At 43.8% G+C, this 20,783-nt stretch overlaps 1 protein-coding gene across 1 annotated transcript in view; it reads left to right on the top strand.

Annotated features, from left to right (window-relative positions):
• Positions 1-873: 873 nt before the first annotated feature.
• LOC119466537 (ras-like GTP-binding protein rhoA) overlaps positions 874-20,783 on the top strand; it is a 57,620-nt gene continuing 37,710 nt past the window's right edge. The window contains exon 1 of the mRNA XM_037727061.2: positions 874-1,648. Coding sequence (XP_037582989.1) covers positions 1,645-1,648 — 4 coding nt within the window. The 5' untranslated portion in view covers positions 874-1,644. The remainder of the gene's footprint in view (positions 1,649-20,783) is intronic.

Below are 20,783 nucleotides of genomic sequence, written 5' to 3' on the forward strand. Positions count from 1 at the left end.
CCCAGCAGCAGTAGTTAGTAGTAGTAGTAGTAGTAGTAGTAGTAGTAGTAGTAGAAGTAGTGGTTGCGGCAGTAGCAGCCACGACCGACACGGCTATAGTACCGGGTGTTCACGCTGCGGCCGTCGCCAATCGCGAAAGAAAAAGCGCGCGCTCGCTACATATTGCGCCCCCAGGGCACACCTTGACCGTGGTCCCGTCTCTCATCTCACGTCCCTCGCTTATAGGCGATTCATTAGCGAAAGCGGTCGCAGTCTTGAATTATGCATGTCTTCTATAGCTCTTGTGTGTCCTCTCCCCCATCCTCTGGTCATCGCGGCAACGTTCATTTCACGACGCGCTCACGTAGTCTCGTCGCCTCGCGCAGGGACTCTCCGTGACGCGAAGTGAAGTTTCCTTGTGTTGCGAAGGGAAGGCGACCCTCTCTCTCTCTCTTCGCGCCCTACGATTACCTCACACCGGCGGCGGCGACGTCGACGTCGAGAGCGGAGGAGGTGAACCCGTGACGCGCGATCTCGTATACCCGAGCCGGATCCGACGGAGAAACGTTACGACGCTGTACACCGCCGCGCGCGACGACTACATGACGATTCTCTCCGTCTACCCGTCGCCGAAGTAACGAGACCGTCCGCGCCGTGTCTTCTCCTCCGCCTTCGCCGTCGTCGCCGAAGGGAGCCGAGATTGAGAAGCCGTTGGCGCCGCGCTTCAGGTGTTCTTCCTCTCTCGGGTGTCTTGTCGCGGGTGGTTCGTCGCGAGCCCGAGCGAGCCTCAAGTGACTCATGTTTATCCGATCCTGTCGAGACGTCTGGAAGACGTCCCGCTTGGCCTAGCAACAGGTGCACCACGTGTTGAGGCAGCCTTTGAGAGACGACTTTTTTTTTTTTTTTTTGAGGGCAAGCTAGAGGCTGTGCTTGAGACAAAACGGCGCGTGAGAACGACGTTGGTTCAGCCCTTCGGGCTTGCTTTGAGAGAACAGAAAAAGAAAGCGTTCCACGTTTCACAAGCAAGCGTGCTGCGTTTGAGAACCTTTGAGACCACGTTTGAGACCAGGTTTGAGGAAGAAGTTTGAGACTGAATTTTAGACGACTTACGTTTCAGTTACGCTTGAGGTTCCTCTTGAGAATCGCCTCGAGATCTCGCTTGAGGCTTTGACAGAGCTGAAGTGTCTTGCTAGGTGTTTCCACCCGACCCGCTGAGCTGTTGAACACGTCTTGAACACGATTCTGTCAAGCGCTCTTCAAGGCATTTCTCTCCAGCCTGCTTGTTGAGGCTAGCAAACTTTAGGCCCATAAGTAAAGGGCTAAATTTAACGCAATATCTTGAACCAGAAAGGCGTTTCGGCGGCAGGCCTACAACAGTCTCTACAGTCACATTGCGGGACCAAATCTGACGCAGCATTGAAGGAGAAGACTTGACTGGCGTACGTGACAGCGTCGGTACCGGAACAGGGGAGCCTACTCTGGAACTAAACATCTGTGACGTAAGAAGACGTAGCTTTGTTTGTTTTTTTATTACGCCGTGTGCTTTTCTTGGCATGGATTTCGCTGGCGATGTTCGAAGCCGACAACGTTGCTCCGCCTACAGCTGAAGAAGCGAGACATCCGTCGCTGTGATTTGAACTGTGATATAGCTAGGTCAGCTCAAACATGGGTGAGTTGATGTTGATTCTTTTTCAACATGACATTGTGCTCTTCTCTGCTCATTTGGTTTCCTATCTTTCTTTCTTTTTTTTTCTTTTGTTCTTTATTGTGGCACATGTGCAGCCGATGTAGAAAATGTTGCTTTATGATTGCTATTGATGAGTTCCTCGAGAACTCTCACGTAGTGATGAATTGTTGGTGTTTTCAACACTAATTAATTATTTATTTATGTACCTATTTATGAAACATCCTCAATTCATGCCATGCATGACAAGCAGTAACCTGCTACCTTGGAAATGTGAAAGCCAACAAGAAGGAAATGGTTTACGCCTAAATGACAAGACGCACTCGAAGGCAAACAACACGGAGAAAGAAAAAAAAAAAAAAAAAAAAAACAGGTTTCATTCCGACCTCTATGGCATCGCCTGACGTCATGAGGCGTGGGATTTTTTTCTCCTCGTGTCGTTCTTTTCCTATATATAGCCCATGCCGTGTGAATTTTCGCTTGTTTCAACTTTCCGGAACACAAGTACGCCTATTAGTTAAACACCGTGTCGCCATGTGAACAATCTTAGGCAAGTGTTTAGGTAAGCGACACTGTATGTACAGTGCGGGTAATTGTTAAAGGGAACACATGAGTTAAGAGCACTTGAGTTGTTATTTTTTTTATCTCTGGCAAGTGTACAATCGCGGGGCTTTGCAGCAGGTGTCTTGTTTGTATGCTCTGCCATGTACAGCCGCTCAAATTTTTAACTAGCGTGCGCGAGCGGCGACTTTCTATGCGCCGGCACCTTAAATTAGGAACAAACTTACAAATGACTATGCTATCTTCACAAGCTTTGTGAGCATTAGTTAACCTGGACCGTTTCGGAAGTTCGTTCCATCGTAACGCACTGGACAGCAGAAAAAAAGAACGCATTTACATGAGCTAGCTAAAGATTCGGCCGGCTATACAATGCATTCGCATAGCTCCCCTTACAGAAATTGTTATATAAATTCAGTTGTATTTCTGTTGAGTTCTTATTGCCTTCTATGGACTTTATATTGAGTTGCAATTGAATATCATGTGTGATCTTTTTTTGGATGAGCCACCACTTGCAGCTAGAGCGCCAGCAAAGTGAGAACCGCACATTAAGAGTGTTCCTTTTAAGAATGAAACGCATTTGTACAGTGTACATACCATTATACTCAGGGGAAAGGACAGGAAAAACCTGCTCGCCTTTAAGACCGCTCAGTTCGTTGTCTGCTTATCTTGATGAATGATAATAAGTGCAAACGCCATCGAAATCCACCGTCTTACAGCGCGGACGGTAACCGTGCCTAAACCGATGCGACATGGTCACTCTTATCACGAGAGGGAAGGCTTGGCAGGGCTGTAAAAAAAGAAAAAGAAAAGCAAAAAAGAAAGGAAGAAAGCAAAAAAAAAAAAAACGCATAAGCGACTGGCGGGTGGCGCTGACACCTCGGGGTTCCCACACCAGGTCGCTGTGACGTCATATATTTCGACGGTATACTCGGGCATATAGCTATTACAGAAATTATGTTATCAGCTCACTCCCGGGCCCTTGTCGTTTCCGGTGTGCGCCAGCCTATATCGCAGGAATGCTACAGTGCTTTGCAAATTAATAAAAAAAAAATAGAAGAAAGAAAAAGAAATGTGTAGTGCCCCGAGTGGATTCGAGCTCTGGTCCTCTGGTCCCACAGAGCAGCAGTCAGAGGTTTCACCTCTCTTTTTTTTTCCCTGGTATTTATTACGAACATAAAACGCACTTGCGTAAGGTATTTACATAGCGGCCGAAACAGTCATAGCTGCGTCTACAAGCAGAAAACGAACACTTCACAGTACAATTATTACATTCAATAGTTTTCTAAAACGATGCATCAACAATGGATACTAGTCTGGTTGGAAGTCTCTTTGATCATAAAAGTCTTTCAGTTGTGAAGTCATCCGAATGAAATGTGATTGCGAAGATACAATTGGTTCTGCATTCCGATCAGCCGCTCCACCATCCTCCCCCCCCCCCCCCCCCTTTCTTTATTACGGGGAAGCAGTATCAAAGCACTTACACTAAACATATCGTAGGTCAATGATCAGACAAATTTAAACACGAATGACATCAATAAAACCATTCAAGAGCATTGCTAGAGTGTCCCTATATATCCCACGTATGTGAATTATTTGTTCCTGAAAGATGGTCCTTGCTGTACGCGGTTGTTCAGCATTCCGTTCAGTCATTCCTGCTCTCCAAACACTGTGCATACGAACAAAGGAAAATGAGATCATACTGCATGTGTTGTCATTTTTTCACATCAAGGCACCAGATGGTGTTTGGATTAATTTCAAATTACTTTTTCTAAAATGTTCGCTGTAGAACATCCCAACAAAAGTACTACATCCGACTAAAGGGAAACGGAAAAAAGTGGCAAACATTTGGTTTTCAAGTCATTAAGGACGTTTGACGTACTTGTGGTGGCCTTAATAACGAATTGGGCAACCCTTTGCTTTTATCACAAGTCGATCCGTTTGAGGCAGCTACTCTTAGCGCGAATAGGAGGCTGGCTAAACCAAAAAAAGACGAATTTTCTTCTTTCTGAAGCTTTTCTAAAGGTTTAGTGCGTCAAAAAACGACCGAAGTACGAGAAAATGCCTTGCAATCCATTTCATTAGACTGACGCGCCAGCTTTGAGGTTACTGCGCTAATTTCAAGAAAGGGAGGCATTGCTGTTAATTTTTTTACGTTAACATAATAAACTTTGTTCTGCCGAACGAATGAAATATCGTGTTTTAGAATTATTCCTTTTTTTAAACTTCTTAAAGTAGAAACCGCCGGCCGCATGTGCAGGTCCCTAGGAAGCTATTTCACTCTTAAATAAAATAAAAGGAACTAAACATTTACTGAAAAGTTTTCTTGAAGAAAGCAGGAATCGAAGCGTCATAAGCATTGAAAAACACATGACCATAATGTGAGCATTAGCGCGAATGAGTATAATGAGTACATAGTAGCGAAGCCGAAATGAGACATTGGGAGAAAAAGAAAATACAGGAGAAAGACAACAATCAAAAGGCGAGAATGTTCACCGAATCCGCTATCGTGAATACGTAGATTCAAATAATTCTGTAGGCGTAAATGCACTCGCGGTACCCACGTTTACTACCAATTAATAATTTACTATTTGCTATTTACTCTATCAATATAAACTGAATTGACGTTGTTCTTTATATCGTCCCTCCATCTTACGAGTCGCAGACTCCATAATAGCGTTTAGAAAATTATCTGTGCTTGAAGAGGTGTTAGTGCTTGCAGGCGGCGCCTGATACCCATCTTCCCTAGTTTTGACAGATGCGCACAAAACGATGCAAATGTTACAAGCAAATATACAAAAACGTATTAAAATTAATGCTACAGCTACAACACACATGAAAGGGGAAAATACACGCTTACCCACATATGCACACACACAAAAAAGAATTGTTTCTTTGACAGTTCACAATATACAAATATTCCTCAAGAGTTCGATGGGACACTGTCTGGTCAGGTAAAAGCAATGTTAAAAATGAAGCAGGTCACTGACCAACGCTAAAACGAAAACACGTTTCCGGATACGATCCCGAAACGTCGTACGGATCCCGAAGCGTATTTTTATTTTAACCTTGGTCAGTGACCTGCTTCATTTTTAACAACAAATGTTCCTGTGGAGGTGTGCAAACGAGGTTCCGCGTGAGCGACACATTTGAAACGTTAAGGATTCCAACAATCAATTCCCCAGTCGCTCGGCTCGTCGTCGGGGTCGTCACCGGCGCACAGCCGCACCTCACCAAACGAAGGGTACTCATCGGCTCCGTGAAGCTTAACCGCCTCCCCCGCCCGCGAGGAGGTGAAGGTCGTTGAGTGACCTTGGTCTACATTTCATCCGGGGAAACCGGTCTCGCATTACTCCTTCGGAAGACAAAGCGACGTCGTGACGACGAAACAAAGAAGCGTGAGGGGGGATCCCAAGCAAAAAAGAAGCTCCGGCGGTCGGAAGCAATCGAAACGCCCAAAGAAGAAACATCGCGCCCGATAGCTTTTCCTCTTGCAGCCAAAGTTGTCATTACGTAAACAAACTTAACTCGTTTAGCGTATAAATAAGCCTCAGCGTCGTCGAAACGTTATTGAACATCAACAACATAAAACACATCGCTAGCCGACCGCGCACCCTAACCCGCTATGGTTGCTTAGGGACTAGGGTGTTGGGCTGCTAAGCGCTTAATGAGGCTGCGGGATCAAATCCCGGCCACGGCGGCCGCATTTCGATGGGGGCGAAATGCACGAAACATCCGTATACTTAGATATAGGTGCACGTTAAAGAACCCCAGGTGGTCCAAATTATTCTGAAGTCTCCCACTAATACCGACGCTCCACAGCTACCTCTGCCCACTCTGCAACGTTCCCGACACCCTGGCACACTTGCTCCTGGAATGCCCGTGGCATGAAGACAGCGAAATGCAGCCGGAAATGGACGCTAACCGAGCACCACAAGCAAACGAAGACCACCTATTCGAATGGTTTTGGCACGTAAAACCCCTTAATTTTTTTTAACGCGCGCACAATAGTCACGGAAACACAGAAAGAAAAGGAAACGCAGAAACAACAAATTGACTTTTGTTTGGCGCTGGTCGCCAGCCACCGGGTGATTTTCATCGCGTTATAAAGGCAAATAAAGCTTCGTTTTACCAACCGCTTTTCTTGAAATAAACGCAAAGGGAAGGTGTAACATCAGGTTGATAGGGTGCTACTTTGTTGCTGCGTGCTGGATTTCTCGTGTCAGCTCGCTGTATTCCAAATTCACTTCGCGGGTACTTTTTTCGTCGTCTGTGACGACGCAACGGTATAGATCAAGTCACTGCCACTTTTCACAACAGGTGGTGGCAAGAATATGCCTAGAAGACCACTTCCATATACAGTTGCGCTTGCACTCGACTTCATGTCCTGAACGAATATTTTGCGTAGTCCCTTCCGCGAGCTAACATTGAAGGGAGAGAAAAAAAAAACTAATTAAGTCTCTGTATTTTACGCGGGCCAAAACCACGATCTGATTATGAGGCACGCCGCACTCGGAAAAACCCGAATTAAATTTGACCACCAGGGGTTCTTTAAGGTGCACCTAAATCTAAGTACGCTAGCATATTTTTGCATTTAGTTCCCCCATCGAAATGCGGCCGCGTGAGCGATTTTTTCGCATTTCACTCCCTCTGAAATGCGGTCTCCGCGGACGGGGTCGAACTCGCGACCTCGAAGCTCAGCAGCGCAATGCCATAGTCACGTGGTTACCACTCAACTTTGCGGAGGATTGAAGACAATGGGTGCCATATTGTATACAAGGGGTCGCGTGAAGGTGTGACGATGTCTGAGCTCTCTTTTGCACCGTTGCAAATAAAGTTGCGCACACCGAAAGTAGGTTACGTTAAGTAGGTTAGGTTAGCTTACGCTAGGTTAGGTTAGGCAACTAAACGTGGGCGACAGAAGCCAAGCAGAGGGGCACGCATGCCCGACTACTGTCTACGCTTCCAGTTTGTTTGTTCCTTTCCGTGTCTGTGCTCTGCAATTTTATGCTGCTACCATCCTCGAAGAATGAACCAACTAGCGGAGTTAAACACCCTTTTTGACTTCCAGTTTTTAACGCGACGCCCGGCGGTAAGGCGAGCCGCTGTCTCTGTCGCTTCTTTTCTGCCGAACCCGTACCGTTCGTGGAAACCCCGCAGCTCCCGCAGTACACACACACACTGCTGTGCGCGCGATGCTGCGGCAGACAGGTCGACGCAACCTTCCAGGTATGCGACTCGAGAGGACGTGACGTCTGCCGGGAAAGCCGATTCTTCTTCGGGCTCGTTCCGTAAACAGCCGGAGTGCACAGATTGACACGAGGTGCTCGTAGGTCTTCCGTGGAGAACTCATCCTTCGTGTTCCGTGTAAGTGAATGAACTTGATGCGTTTGCGGTGGGAATTTATAACGGGGATGCGGACTCTTTTTTTCAGCCTTAAGTGGAGGCTTTTTTTTCCTTTTGTATTTACGGTGGCCATGATAATGAAATGACGAATTCATTGTTTTAAGTCGATGCTGTTCTCGTATTTGCTTTGACCTTGACGATGAGGTGGCGAACTGGTTTATTTAAGTCGATGCGTGTGATGTATTTGCGGTGATGTTGATAACGACCTAATCAACTTATTCGATAAGTGTGAGACCTTTGCTGTGGCCTTGATAACGAAGTGATGAACACTTCGCTTAGCGTAAGTCCGTGTGTGCGATGTATTCGCGGTGGTATTGATAACGAAGCCGTGAATTCCGGGTTTTATCTCGATGCGTTTGCCAAATTGACGGCGGTCTTGATAACGAAGAGACGAAATCTTCATTTAGTGTAAGTCGATGATTTTGTTGTGTTTGATTTAATTATTGTGGCATCGATAACGACGTAGTGAAGTTTTTGTTTAGCGCAAGCTGAGGTTTTTGTTGTATTTACTGTAGCATTGATAACGAAGTGATGAACTTCGTTCAGCGAAACTCGATGTGTTTGATGAATTTGTGGTGGCATCGATAACGAAGTGATAAACTCCTTGTTACGCAAAAGTGGTGAAGTACCTTATATCGATGTGTTCTATTTATTTGCGGTGGCATTGATAACGAAGTCGAGAAGTCTTCGTGCAGCGTAAGTCGAGGCTTTTGCCTTATTTTCTTTGGCATTGATAACGAAGTGGTTGACTCCTTGCTTTAGGTCGGTGAGTTTGATCTATTTGCATTGATAACGAAGTGCTCAACTCTTCTTTTAGAAAGTCAATGCATTTGCTGTACTTGCGGTGGTTTGACAAAAATTCAAAAAAAAAAATGGGAAGAGTGGCGCCAGTGGGTGCAATGTTCGATTGAGGCAATCACCTTTTCTACCTATATTTCGTTTTTTTTTGTACTGCTTGTTTTGTTATTGCAAATGACCGCCATGGTAGCTAACTGCTTAATATCTGTAAGAACTTAGTAGCTTTAAGTCACATAATTTTTTCATTCATAGAACAATTTAACGTTGTGGAGGTACCGGTGCAAGATGTCTAGCCAAAATTGTGAATGAATGATTGAATGAATGAATCAATGAATCAATCAATTTTATTATCCCCTTTCGCTAATTCCTCTTCATCATAATCATAGTTCGTGTAGTCGTCTGCAGGGCCTGAGGTCTAGATCAATCAACGCAGTATTCCGGAAACCATGTGTTCAATCAATCAATCAATCAATCAATCAATCAATCAATCAATCAATCAATCAATCAATCAATGATAACTTGAAGCAAGACCAAATGTTGCTCCCATTGTTCTGGGGAAGTGCGCTTTGCTGTTGATATGCCTTGCTTCCACTATAATAGTAGCCAACTGTTGTTAAAATCTGTCGCACGGCTCAAGCTGATTCAGAACTATTTAGCTAATAATGAGCTTAAGCCGCGCGGTGGAAAGACGAACTGTTTTTTACTCAGCTATGAGTAGCTCCTTGCTAGAATGTAATGTGGAACATTGAAGACTCACTGCTGTGGTGGAATCTTCGTCGTAGTCACATTTAAGCGAAGTTCCAGAGGGAACTTTTGACTGAGCGAACGATGTTATTATAGCAAGAATGTGAAATCGACCAACATAGCGAGCATATAGTTTCCTTTTATACAAAGGTTTCGTGTAAACGAACTCCAACCCGTGTGTCTGTCGGCTTTGTTGCTATAGTAAGCAAATTCGACCTTAGAAAACTCGAGGCTTTATGTCGCAGGTTGTTATTTATCCCAGTGATAAAACGCGGATAAAGCCTCATCCTTGTTCTCTCGTGCCACGAGTTTTGTGTGCAGCTTTGCTTGTTCATAAGTGTACGCGTTTTACGCGCCGCAACTTAACAATATGCAGTCAAGGATGAAACTGAATTGAAATACAGTGACGGAATGCTCAAGCAATTTGCTGCTTAATATGACCTTTTAAACGCATAGTTATCTTAAACTGCAATTTTTATTTATTGTGCTTTTTTTCTGACATAGATATTGAGGACTTGTTTGGTTTATCTCATGTGCGAGTGGCACACGACGCTCTTTACCATGCCTCTGCGTTCGACCGCATTAGGCAGGATTGAAAGCATTGTACTCTCTGCGACTGTGTTCTCTGCGTTATAAGTTATGCACTGCAACGGTGACACTGTTGCAGTTTGACATATACGCTTGTGATTTACATACAAAGACGGAAATACATGCGTAGAATGCACGACTGACGTTAATAAGTTAGATAGGTGATCTGGGGAGCTGACTATGCGGTGTCCAAATCTCGCACTCAGCGACTGCTCCCTCGGAGTAGGGGATCTCGAAGGCCACATCTGTTGTGTATTGTAAGCGGCGGAGGTGATTGGCAAGAGCCCGAAATACGTCACGGTGTCCATGTTTTGAAACGTAGTCTACGGTTTGTGGTTAAACTAATTGAGTTAAGTACGGCGCTCTAGTACGCAGACAATCCCTCAAAAACTGATCGCATCCACCTTGCGAGAGCATCACAAAAGTAATTAATCATACGCCAGGAGCCCACCGGTTGTAATTTCTGGTACACATGTCTTCGGACATTGTGTTCCTCTCTACAATGAATGAATGAATGAATGAATGAATGAATGAATGAATGAATGAATTAATTAATTAATGATTGTTTATTTACAGGGACGCTAACTAGAAAATATACTTGAGCTGCATTAGTAAATTAGTGTTCGGAGATACCAAGAAAACCACTGTTAACTTGAGACGACGGCTTCGTAAACCAGAAAGGATACGGATTTGAACGACAGGTGGCGCCACCACCTTGAAGTTCCCGCACCAGCTGGCTGTGACGTGATAGATTTTTGACGGTGGCTGCTCGGGCCTAGTTGATTTTTTTTTCTCGATATATAACGGGGGCGGATTCCTTCAGGACTTCAATAAAGTTCTTTATCTATATATAAGGATGGACTAAATTGTATTCCAATGGAGACAAAGACTGAACCTAGAAGGTTACAGAAACTTCTTACTGGGCCACAACGGCCAACGTACGAAACAAAATACAACTTTGAAATCTATGACGTCATACTAACGTACCGGCGCCGGGGTTTAGGCGCGAAATTGAAAACAAAAAAGAATGGACCCTTGACCTTCATTTTCTCTTGTAGCCATCAGCCTATATATTACCGCGAAATAAAGAAAAATGAGTTTTTAAATACAGTCGAACCCGGATATATCGAACTCGAAGGAGATTGCTACATAGTTCGATGTATCAATAATTTGATATATAAAATAAAAATTTTATACAAAAATTTTCAGGGGATTTTACAGCTGTTCGTTATACACGATAATTCGTTATATGCGGGTTCGATAAATCGGGGGTCGACTGCTGTAATTTGTCCGTCTGAATTGATTTAGCGTGTCTTTTTAGTGCCTCTCTAAATGTATGATTCTCGATTTTTACTTTGACAAACAACAATACATGGACCCGACAGTCTGTAAAGAACGCTCGAGAGACCATTTTATCCGGTCCACATGCAACCCGGAACAATTGCCGCAAAGATGCAAGTGTTGCTCGCTCTGTCATTGAGATAACCGTAGAAGCCACGTTATAGCTTATCTCTCGTGCTCGTCGAGGCGCGGGCAACGGAGACTATGCGAGGCTCCCAGTACACGTGCATGCGAAACAGGTGACGTCATCGAGCTGATGCCAACGTTTCATACGCGCCGTGACGAAATTAGGCTGGTCGTATATGAATGAGTAATGCGGTGTGAGTGACCAGTCCGTCGAGAAACTGCGTCTCGAGCTCGTACGGGGCAGAGTCGGCGTCGAATGTGTAAGACGTTAATTTACTAGGCAGCTATAGGCAGGCAGTCTCTGAAAGGGAACCCAAGACGACGGTTCAGCGCCTAACAAGACTCCGGAGTAAGTCTTTCTCATTACATTTTCACTTGTCACAATCGCAGTTTATAGAGCACGTTAAAGACTGTGTCTACGGGATCACTGGATCCTTGAAATATATCTGGGCTTGTATTCTTTTTTTTTGCTAGCTGTTATTTAAAAAAAATATTATTTCTGCCATGACGCAAATACTGAGGCGACAATTGGACACGGGACGTTGACATAACGATGGCGCGGTTTATTGATATGACAAGTGCGCCATTCTTCAAAGGATTTCTTTGCTTTGGTAATCGATGGTATAGCCTTAGAGAGAGAGGGAGACAAAAGTGGATAGGTGAACCAGACGGACGTCCGGTAGGCAACCCCGCATCTGACTTAAATGCGTCATAGGATAGAAACTTTGTGTCCCTTGGTGCTAACTGCGTTTGGAATTGGTAGCTGAGATCCTTTAATAACAGTGACTACCTATCTTTATTCAGTAATGTGGCTAATTCTATCCGTTACCAACTGCCATTATACCTAGGTAGTGAATGTTGTTGCAACAATAGATAGTATATACAACAATCTGGTGCGCATGCGCTCTTGCGTACCTGCACTACAGGATTCTCTGCGCTTAAAGCTGCCGGTGACAAAGGGGAAAAAATATTTTTACCGCAGGGCAGTGCTTTTCTATTCGAATCAAGTTCGGGATTTCTGAAAACGCGGATTTATAATACAAAATTTGTAGATGAAAACGATTCGTTGCGTCGTGCGTGAAAATATTGCAGGAACGACTGAGCATGCTCAGGAAGGATGTAACAGCATCGATTCAATTCAATTCAAGTCGATTGTAATATCATCAATTCAATTCAAATCCATCGAGCGATGAAAAAAAATGCGCACTTATAGTTAGCCTGTCCAGGCGTAGGACAAGTACGGAAAACGTAGATGAATGGTGTGTAGTAAGAGACACCGTTCAAAAAAAAAAAAAAGGAACAGAAAAGAAAAAGAAAAAGAAAATCAGCATTTACAGTTCGAGTTAGCATTGCCGAAATAGCCCTGACTGACTTCGTCTATGGAGGAGGCAAAAAAAAAAAAAAAAAAAAGAAGGACGGACGCTAAAGAAGCCCAGGTGTGTCAAAATTTAATACAGAGCCACCAATGCGGTATTCTCCCAGATCGCGGGCAAGAAACGTAAAGGTCACTTGCAAGCGCATCGTATCTAATATTATGTCGCGCCCTCTATGCAATCCTCGTCAATTCAAGTGCGCTGCATTAGTCCAATTAAGTGCTCGGAATTCTTCCTGTGTGTGAATGTCTGTATATATGTTCTCATTTGCTTGTTTTGTTGTGTTATTTGTGCATATTCGTTAGGCAATCATATGCCATGGAAGAAAGCTGGCGACGAAAGTAGGCAACGTTTTCAGTGTCATCAAATAAATCAGATCAAAGCAAATTGCACAAATATTTTTTTTATATGGCGAGTTAGACCGTCTGGTTCTCTCGTCGGCTTTACTCTACAAACTTAACGACGTTGGGTTTATCGTCTGGTTCGTGTGGTTATTTAGTATGCCGTCTGCTTTTCACAAGAGAAACAGACGACACTTCAAAGGCGCGGCGTAAACAACGTTTCTGGAGGCAGAATGGCATCGCAACAAAGGCAGAAGACAACTAAGCAGACGAAACATGAGAGAGATTAAAAAAAGTAATAGTGAGTGAGCGGAACTTTGTGTATCCAAAAGCGCACCACCGACAAGACCGATAAATTCTACCGCACACAACCGCTCGCGTGTTTCTCGCGTTAAATTCTTTCTTTAATTCTTTCCTGCTTGTTGCTCTCGCAATAATAATGAAAAGAAAGAACCACGAATGCCGCCGCAAAGCTGACCTGTGCGTCCACATATATGACATCCTCATTTCCACATTCCGTTGGAAACATATTGCCACACTGTCACATCAAATTGTTTTTTTCTTTGCGGGAAAGAAACAAACGAAGAAAAAGTGGGGAAAAAATGTAAAGAACAGAAATGCCGCCGCATAAATGACCTGAGCGTCCACGTGACATCCTCGTTTTCCACATTTCGCCGGACGCATTGCCACATTGTTCTGAAGAAAGACGCGCGCTCATAAACCACTGGTTGCGTCAACACTGTGCCTTTGCCGCCGTAGCCTTCCACATGATCCCGCTCATGACATTAAGCCTAAAGAAAGAAGAAGACAGAAGAAGAAGAAGGGAAACAGCTTGTGAGGCCATTGTCCTCATGGAGTTTCCTACGAAAATCATTATGAGTCATAATAATAACTAATTATATATGGTATTAGGCGAAATACAAAAAAAGTCTGACGTGCTCCAAGCGACGGCAAACAGCATTACTGTGGTTCTGTCCCAGCTAAGTGGCACTTGCGGTTTTTTTTTTAAATTTTGGCACAAGTGACTTGGGACACGTTCTTCGTTAATAAACTTTAGTTGGTTGTTGGCACCAGCCCTGTCGTAAACGTATGTATTTACTGGTCCATGTCTGTATTGCGCCGTTTGTTTATCCAGAAGTATGACACATGTAGTTCAAACAAAGGTTACGCTTGTACGTGCCTCGCCGTGTTTTGGGAAGCTTCGTATTCTGCCTATTTGCCCAACGCAGAAAAATAAGTCTTGTTTACCAATCACATGGTGTATATGTTTCCTTATTATCTTTTTTTTAAATAATATGTTTTACGTTTTCTTTTCCTCAGCCTAAACTTCAGCGCGGATGAGAATGTGAAACTTTTTTTTTTTCACAGTCGCACTCACTTCGTGCACGCTTTGCCTGCGTAGCCTTACAAAATGGGCTATAGAAAGTCTGTTGAGTTTCTATTGACCTTTTAGTAACATTCCATAAACTTTCTGCAGAAGTGCAACGCCGTTGTTTCTACAAGGGAGCTATAGCCTTCGTATCATTGCCGCATACAGTCAATTGTCCGCTTAAACTATTCCGGACACAAAAGCCAACATAACCCTCTTCCCTTCCAATCTTTCCAAGACGCTTTTTTCTGCACACAGCGCACAACACAAGACAAGGGACAGAGTAAACAACCGACGAATACTCCACTCTGTCCTTGTCTTGTGTTGTGCGCTGCATCCAGAAATTGAACACAAACATGCCCAAACTTACGTAATTTCCAAGAGGCCTGATTCATTGGCAAAAGTCCTCTGGTGTTCTTTTTGCTTAATGAACGTTTCAAACAACAACTCTGTGCGCCAGGTAGCCGTGGCGCAAGTAGCGCGGACATTAAGCGAAGAAAGAAAGAAAGAAAGAAAGAAAGAAAGAAAGAAGAAAGAAAGAAAAAGGAAGAAAGAAAGAAAGAAAGAAAGAAAGAAAGATGCAGATGAAGAAAAGAAACAGCTGGGGGGTGGGGGGTGAGGCGAGGGAGTTGACCCGGCTCGCGGACGGCTCAGCTATAGTATGCGGTGGCAATTGCGAAACGAAACGGGAGATGGGCCGCGTATAAAACTGATTCTGCGCGCGGGCCAGCTTTATCACGCGCTTCCTTCGCCCCCGGACACGTAGTACGCGGCGTGCCGTCGGACGACACCGCGGAGAGATGGCTCGCAGCTGGCGACCTTGTTTATACACCGCCGTGCGCTACGACGCGCGCAATGCACTCCCGGGGGACTCACGCCGCCTAAGCGTGATCGCCGCGTATGACGTACGCACGGACGGAGAAGGGTCATTTCCTTCGCGGCTGTTTTGTGCAGCATGCAACGTCTGCTTGGTTCCTTTGTATCTTTGTCCTCTCGGTTCCTCTATTTTGCGACGGGAGACTTGGAGTTGAGGGCGGAGGGGTGGTCGGTCTCGGGTCTTAAGTTACGAACGGTGTATAGCGTCAGAAGCGAAAGTTTTGGCCCTGCTGTATTATTAAAGCGGATATCTTATTTGGCTCTTCTGTCCGATTTTCGTGGTCGGGAGGCTGGTGATTATACAGGGTGTTTCAGCGAACACTTTCACAAATTGTAAAAGGTTGCCTGGGGCAGATAGCACAATTCTAGTTCATGAGCTGGCCTACTCGAAGAGGCGGACATTACTTGCACAAGAAAGTCGAAATGCACGATCGACTGTTTAACAAAAATTAACTAATTACCCTAGTTATGGGCCATATTCCCGAACTTTGCGGAGAAATGCATTGGTGTTACAGTTACTTTCTTAACGAAACGTCGTTTTTATGCATTAAAGCACAAAAGTAACTGGAACTCCAATGGATTTCTCCGCAAAGTTCGGGAATTAATATCTCGAAACTGGTGTCATCCTGAGCATTCGTTCCAAGTGGATCCGCCTTGCGAACTCCACGGCTAGAATTCGTAAATTGCAATATGGGCCAAAGGGTAATTACTTGAAAACTTAATTAGTGAATTTTGTTAATTAGTCGACTATGTATTTCTAATGTTTTGTGCAAGTAATGTCCGCGTCTTCGAGTGTAGGCCAGATCATGAACGACAATTGTGCTATCTGCCACAGGCAGCCTTTAAACACTTTTGAAAGTGTTTGCTGACACACCCTGTATTTGGACTTTCAAAAGGGGCGCGTGCACTCAAGCGTGTTGCGGAGCACATGGGTCGCCGAGCGCGCAACGATTTGTAGTTCTTTGAGAAGCCCGTGGTTTCTAACTATACTCTGCCACAGATGTGCTGGTTAACCGCTATGTTGTCTGCGGTATTACGCAATAAAAACATCAAGCGCTACCTAAATATTCTCATTGCAAGAAATACACACAGTCAAATGCATAATTTCTTTGATCAAGCGAATTGCTTACCAGAGTTGTTCGGCTGTTATCTTACATTGACAATCGTCGTCGATGATTTCTGCACAACTGTTTTTTTTTCCCGTCTTACTTGATTTTTAGTAGGGAGCCTACATGCAAGCGCATTTTTGCGTGTAGGCTCCTTAATGTTTAGGAGATGTTGGCGCCTTGAAGCGGCGCCGGCTGTTCCGTTTCAGATGGAAGGAATATATTCTAAAAGTAAAGTAACAAGCCGGCACGGAACGAAGGAATAGTTAACAAGAACGAAAAAGTCGCACTTGAAGTCAGGTTACGTAAATGCGCTAAACACTGCTCACCGACAGAGTTCACGTAAAAAAAAAAAAGAAAGAAAGAAAGAGACACGCGGGAACGTAACGTCAAGTAAGGACAACTCACAAAGGAGAACGCATAAGACGTGTACTCAACAACCGACTGAAATGAAGTTGAAAAAGTGCAACGTTTATAATTTTTTTTAACGCCTTTATTTCTGCATTTAAGAGATGAAACCGTGCGGCAGAAAAGGGGTGTGCTCTACAGGGTGGGGGAGGGGGACCGGTGCTCTCTTCTTCCTCGATGTGGAGTGGTCCCGAGGTCGGTTCCGCAAATTGGTGGCCAGGCCCTTCCTTTTTCCCTGAAAAAGTCCAGAAAAGTACGCCACAGCTGGAGTGAGTCCTTGGGCCCGATGTTCGATGGCGGGTCGAGCTGCTCCGGCAGGGTGCCAGGTCGGTTCCCGCCCAGGGAGTGAAGTGTCCTTTCCCGGATCGTGTCAAAGGCAGAGAAGCTTCACAGAAGATGTTCGGCCGTACCTCTGGCCGGGCATGCCGGGCACTTATAGCTCGGGCATGAGTGCGGGTTTAGGAGGTGTAGCCTTGCTGTTGACAGAAGCTGGTCGGTCTGGGCTCGGCGAAGATGAACCGCCTCTATTTATACAACGTTATGTACATTTAGCGAGCAGCCGCTCGCTTTGTATTTTAGACGTTGTTTTAGACGTCGAGATTCTCAACCTGTGTGCTGGCATTGGCAAGACTTGTGCATTTGTCGTAACGAAGAAAAGCTCTGTCAGGTTAAAATTTTTTGCACGCCCTCTGTTAATCAAACTTAGGCATTCGCCCGGAAGGTTCCAAAGTTAGAAACACAAAAAATAGGCCGTCCCGTCATAAACACAGTCTGAGTGTTTAGCTTATATGTCGGTGCCTATACTGTCTGTCTCTGTGCACATAGTTGTATAAAAAATCAAATAAAAAATCGTGGAGTTATAAGGGATTCTAAAGCAGAATACCAAGTCGAGCTATAGACAATGAAAGGTTTGTCTTCTGTAAAAACTAATTTGTCATTCGTAGCGAGAACAGAGCTTATTTTGTAAGCGAGAATATGACGAAAATGGGAAAATTGGAGTGACCTATTTTGGACTACGGTACCCCTCTTCTGGCGTCAGCACTAGCTGATTCGCAGACAGCGGCAGAGAGGGATACCACGTGGGTATTACGTCACTCATACATTTTGGCTCGGCCTTTTCAAATTGAGATGAAGCAGCGGGAAGGCTTCGGTGGTGATTTCCTACACAACAAATTCATATATTCGATCATGATGGCAGACTTCTAGATGAATAATGTGTTGATTTAACTAACTTAATATTTCCTTTAGTGTCCTTTTTAACGTTCCAAAGCAAGCAACTCATGGACTATGCGAAACGCTAGCTGTAGTGTGTGTCGGGAGGAGGGGGGAGGGTGATGTCTGTAATGATTTCGAATTTTGAAATACTTAATTAGGCTGTATTCGATAACAACAAAAATACTTGATTGTCGAGTTTAAGCAAATATAGAATTCAGGGATTCCTCGTGCTATTACCCAATTAAGATGCAATGCGATAGCATTTAGTGGATCCCATCAATCTATGATTTCCTACCAGCCATTCGCTTATAAAGAACCTAGAAATTTGGCTGCGCGCAGGCAGCGAATTGATTTTTTTTTATCGAAGCACATTGACTTCATGCACACTTGGCTTAACGAACATTTCAATGGATTTATTATTAATTTATACAATACTGCAGAATCAACACAGTGCCGAAGCAGGAAGGCCAACATGCGTGAATATAGCGAGAGGGAATCGAGTACAATGTTTACAAAGATCAGGAAGTGCTACACCGAATTTGCTCCAAGAAGAAGCGGAAACGGAAGGCGAAAGTGTTCTTGTTTCTTACTTCTTTATTCTCATAGAGAACAGCTGTGTAAAGATGAAGGAAAGCAAGCTTGACAGCACAATTTACAAAATTGAAGATCATAAAAAAAAAACAAGAATGATGGGATAAGGACACGGATGCGGTACCGTAAACAAGGCGAAGGGTACAGCGACACAGGTGCGATTGAACATGGCGAACCTGCCTACTTGATTTTAATATTCTTTCCGTGTTTTTTTTTTTTTGTGCATGCACATTTTTTCCCCTGCGTGTTCTTAAAATGACAGCACAGATGCACTGGACTACATCAGGCTTCCGGCTTTGCAATTCCGGAATAGGTACCGAACAAATATATAGCAATTCTGTGAGCTGCATCTGTTTAGACCTATTTATTTATTTATTTATTTATTTATTTATTTATTTATTTATTTATTTATTTATTTATTTATTATTTATTTATTTATTTATTTATCCGGTTGTTGGTTTGTTTACCGTATCTCAGCTAGGGCTTACAGTAAAGCATACAGGGGGGAGGGGCTAATATGTACAGGTAACTAGCAAAATAGGAAATGCAGGTGACGAACAATCAAATAATATTGCATTGTAAAATGCAAGAATATAATGAAAATTGCAGTGAAACGATAGACGCATAATTATGGAAAGAATAGACATGCAACATAGCCGGGCAGTTGTTGCAGTTTAAGGAGATACAATAAAAATAAGATTGTATATAGGGGAAAAAAGAAAAGAAAACGTAACTGCATCTAAACACATACACGTCAGTTGTATCAGATAATGTTAGTAAGGGCCTTGCGGAAGGGATTGGGGTTAGAACTTCACACGAAATTAGAAACGCAGATACATTGCCCCTGCGTAACATTGATTTGAGTGTTGCTGTTTTCGCTGGGCACAAGTTCGCCCAATAAGGAGTTAGAGTCTCAACTCACTACTTTTGGCAGAATTTCTCGTTCTTCGCACCCGGTACAACGTCACGACATCAGCGCCAAGGTTAGTGCATACGTTAACTCTTAAAGTACAGCACAGTTGTACTGAACCGAATAGGAGTTGCAGTTCTTTAACCCTGGAACAAGAGCACGTATAGTTCAATTGTACTTGTTCAATTGCGGCCTGTTTAATAATAATACCCAGCTTCAAATGTTACCACTGCTTTCTAGCTCGACTAATTGCGCCACTCATTCACAAATGAAGTAACAATTCACATGTTTACCATAAATCAATGCACCGGCTTTGTTCCTCTAAATGCTGTTGTACAGTTTTACGCAATCTTGGTGCCTTTTTTTTTCTTTTTCTTAGCATAGGAGTGCACTTGACACTTGAATTGTCTGAGAATTTTCCCATTTTCGTCAACTTTTTCTAGGTTTAAAGGTCTGAACCAAGAGGTTAGCTACCAACATCCTCTAGAAATTGACTGCTTTATTTAATTTTTCCAAGAAATTTTGTTTGAAGTTGTTGGGTGGTTTTCTAACGAAAGCACAGTTCTGCCCTTCACCTTATATAAGTATACTATGTTGGTTTCCGCACTTTGGAAGAAACTCAGCGCGGACAAGTGTCAAAATTTTGAGTCCGCATTTCTCGAATCTACAGGAGCACGAAGTCTTTAGCAAAGTGTTTACTTTGAGTACTGGCTGCCTTCGTTCAATCTGCAAAGGAAATATTCTCTTCCGTAATGTCGTCAATTAAAAAAACATAATTAGTGAGATGTTTATAGTTAAGAATGGTATTGACGATTACTGCTCCAATTCTAATGTATAGGCCGCTGCTGTAAAAGAAACTCGCAGCGCCATACTGGACGGGCACAGGAAGCGCGGAAACGAACACGAACGCTGTACAGGTGTGCGAATATTCGTAACTTTCGAATAATCATTCGCATATTGCCTTATATTTGATTCGGTCTTCGAATCGAGTAGACGTAGTACGAATATCTAACGAAGTCGTAAATAACGAACTTCGTGTACGAAATCACAAGTACTAATACTTTTCGAATAGGTCTCGAACGCTTTTAACTCGTCAACTATAGCAGTAGTTGGTTGGACATAGACCACGTGACTTCGACGAAAAAAAAAATAATGCCGTCTGTGTGGTTCGACGGTTTTAATCGGAAGCGCTTAAGAGCGCTATTCGCAAACGCTAGGACCACGCCAAACGGCATTTTTTCCCGATGTGCCCTATTCCGACCTCTCTTAACATCTTTGAACATAGACAAAGAAACACTATTTGTGGCTAAGACTTCCGATTAGATTAAATCTTGCATGAAGGGGCGGCAGATATCAGGAATCTGGCGGTC

The sequence above is a fragment of the Dermacentor silvarum genome, chromosome 10, assembly GCF_013339745.2.
Source record: "Dermacentor silvarum isolate Dsil-2018 chromosome 10, BIME_Dsil_1.4, whole genome shotgun sequence".
Lineage (NCBI taxonomy): Eukaryota > Metazoa > Arthropoda > Arachnida > Ixodida > Ixodidae > Dermacentor > Dermacentor silvarum.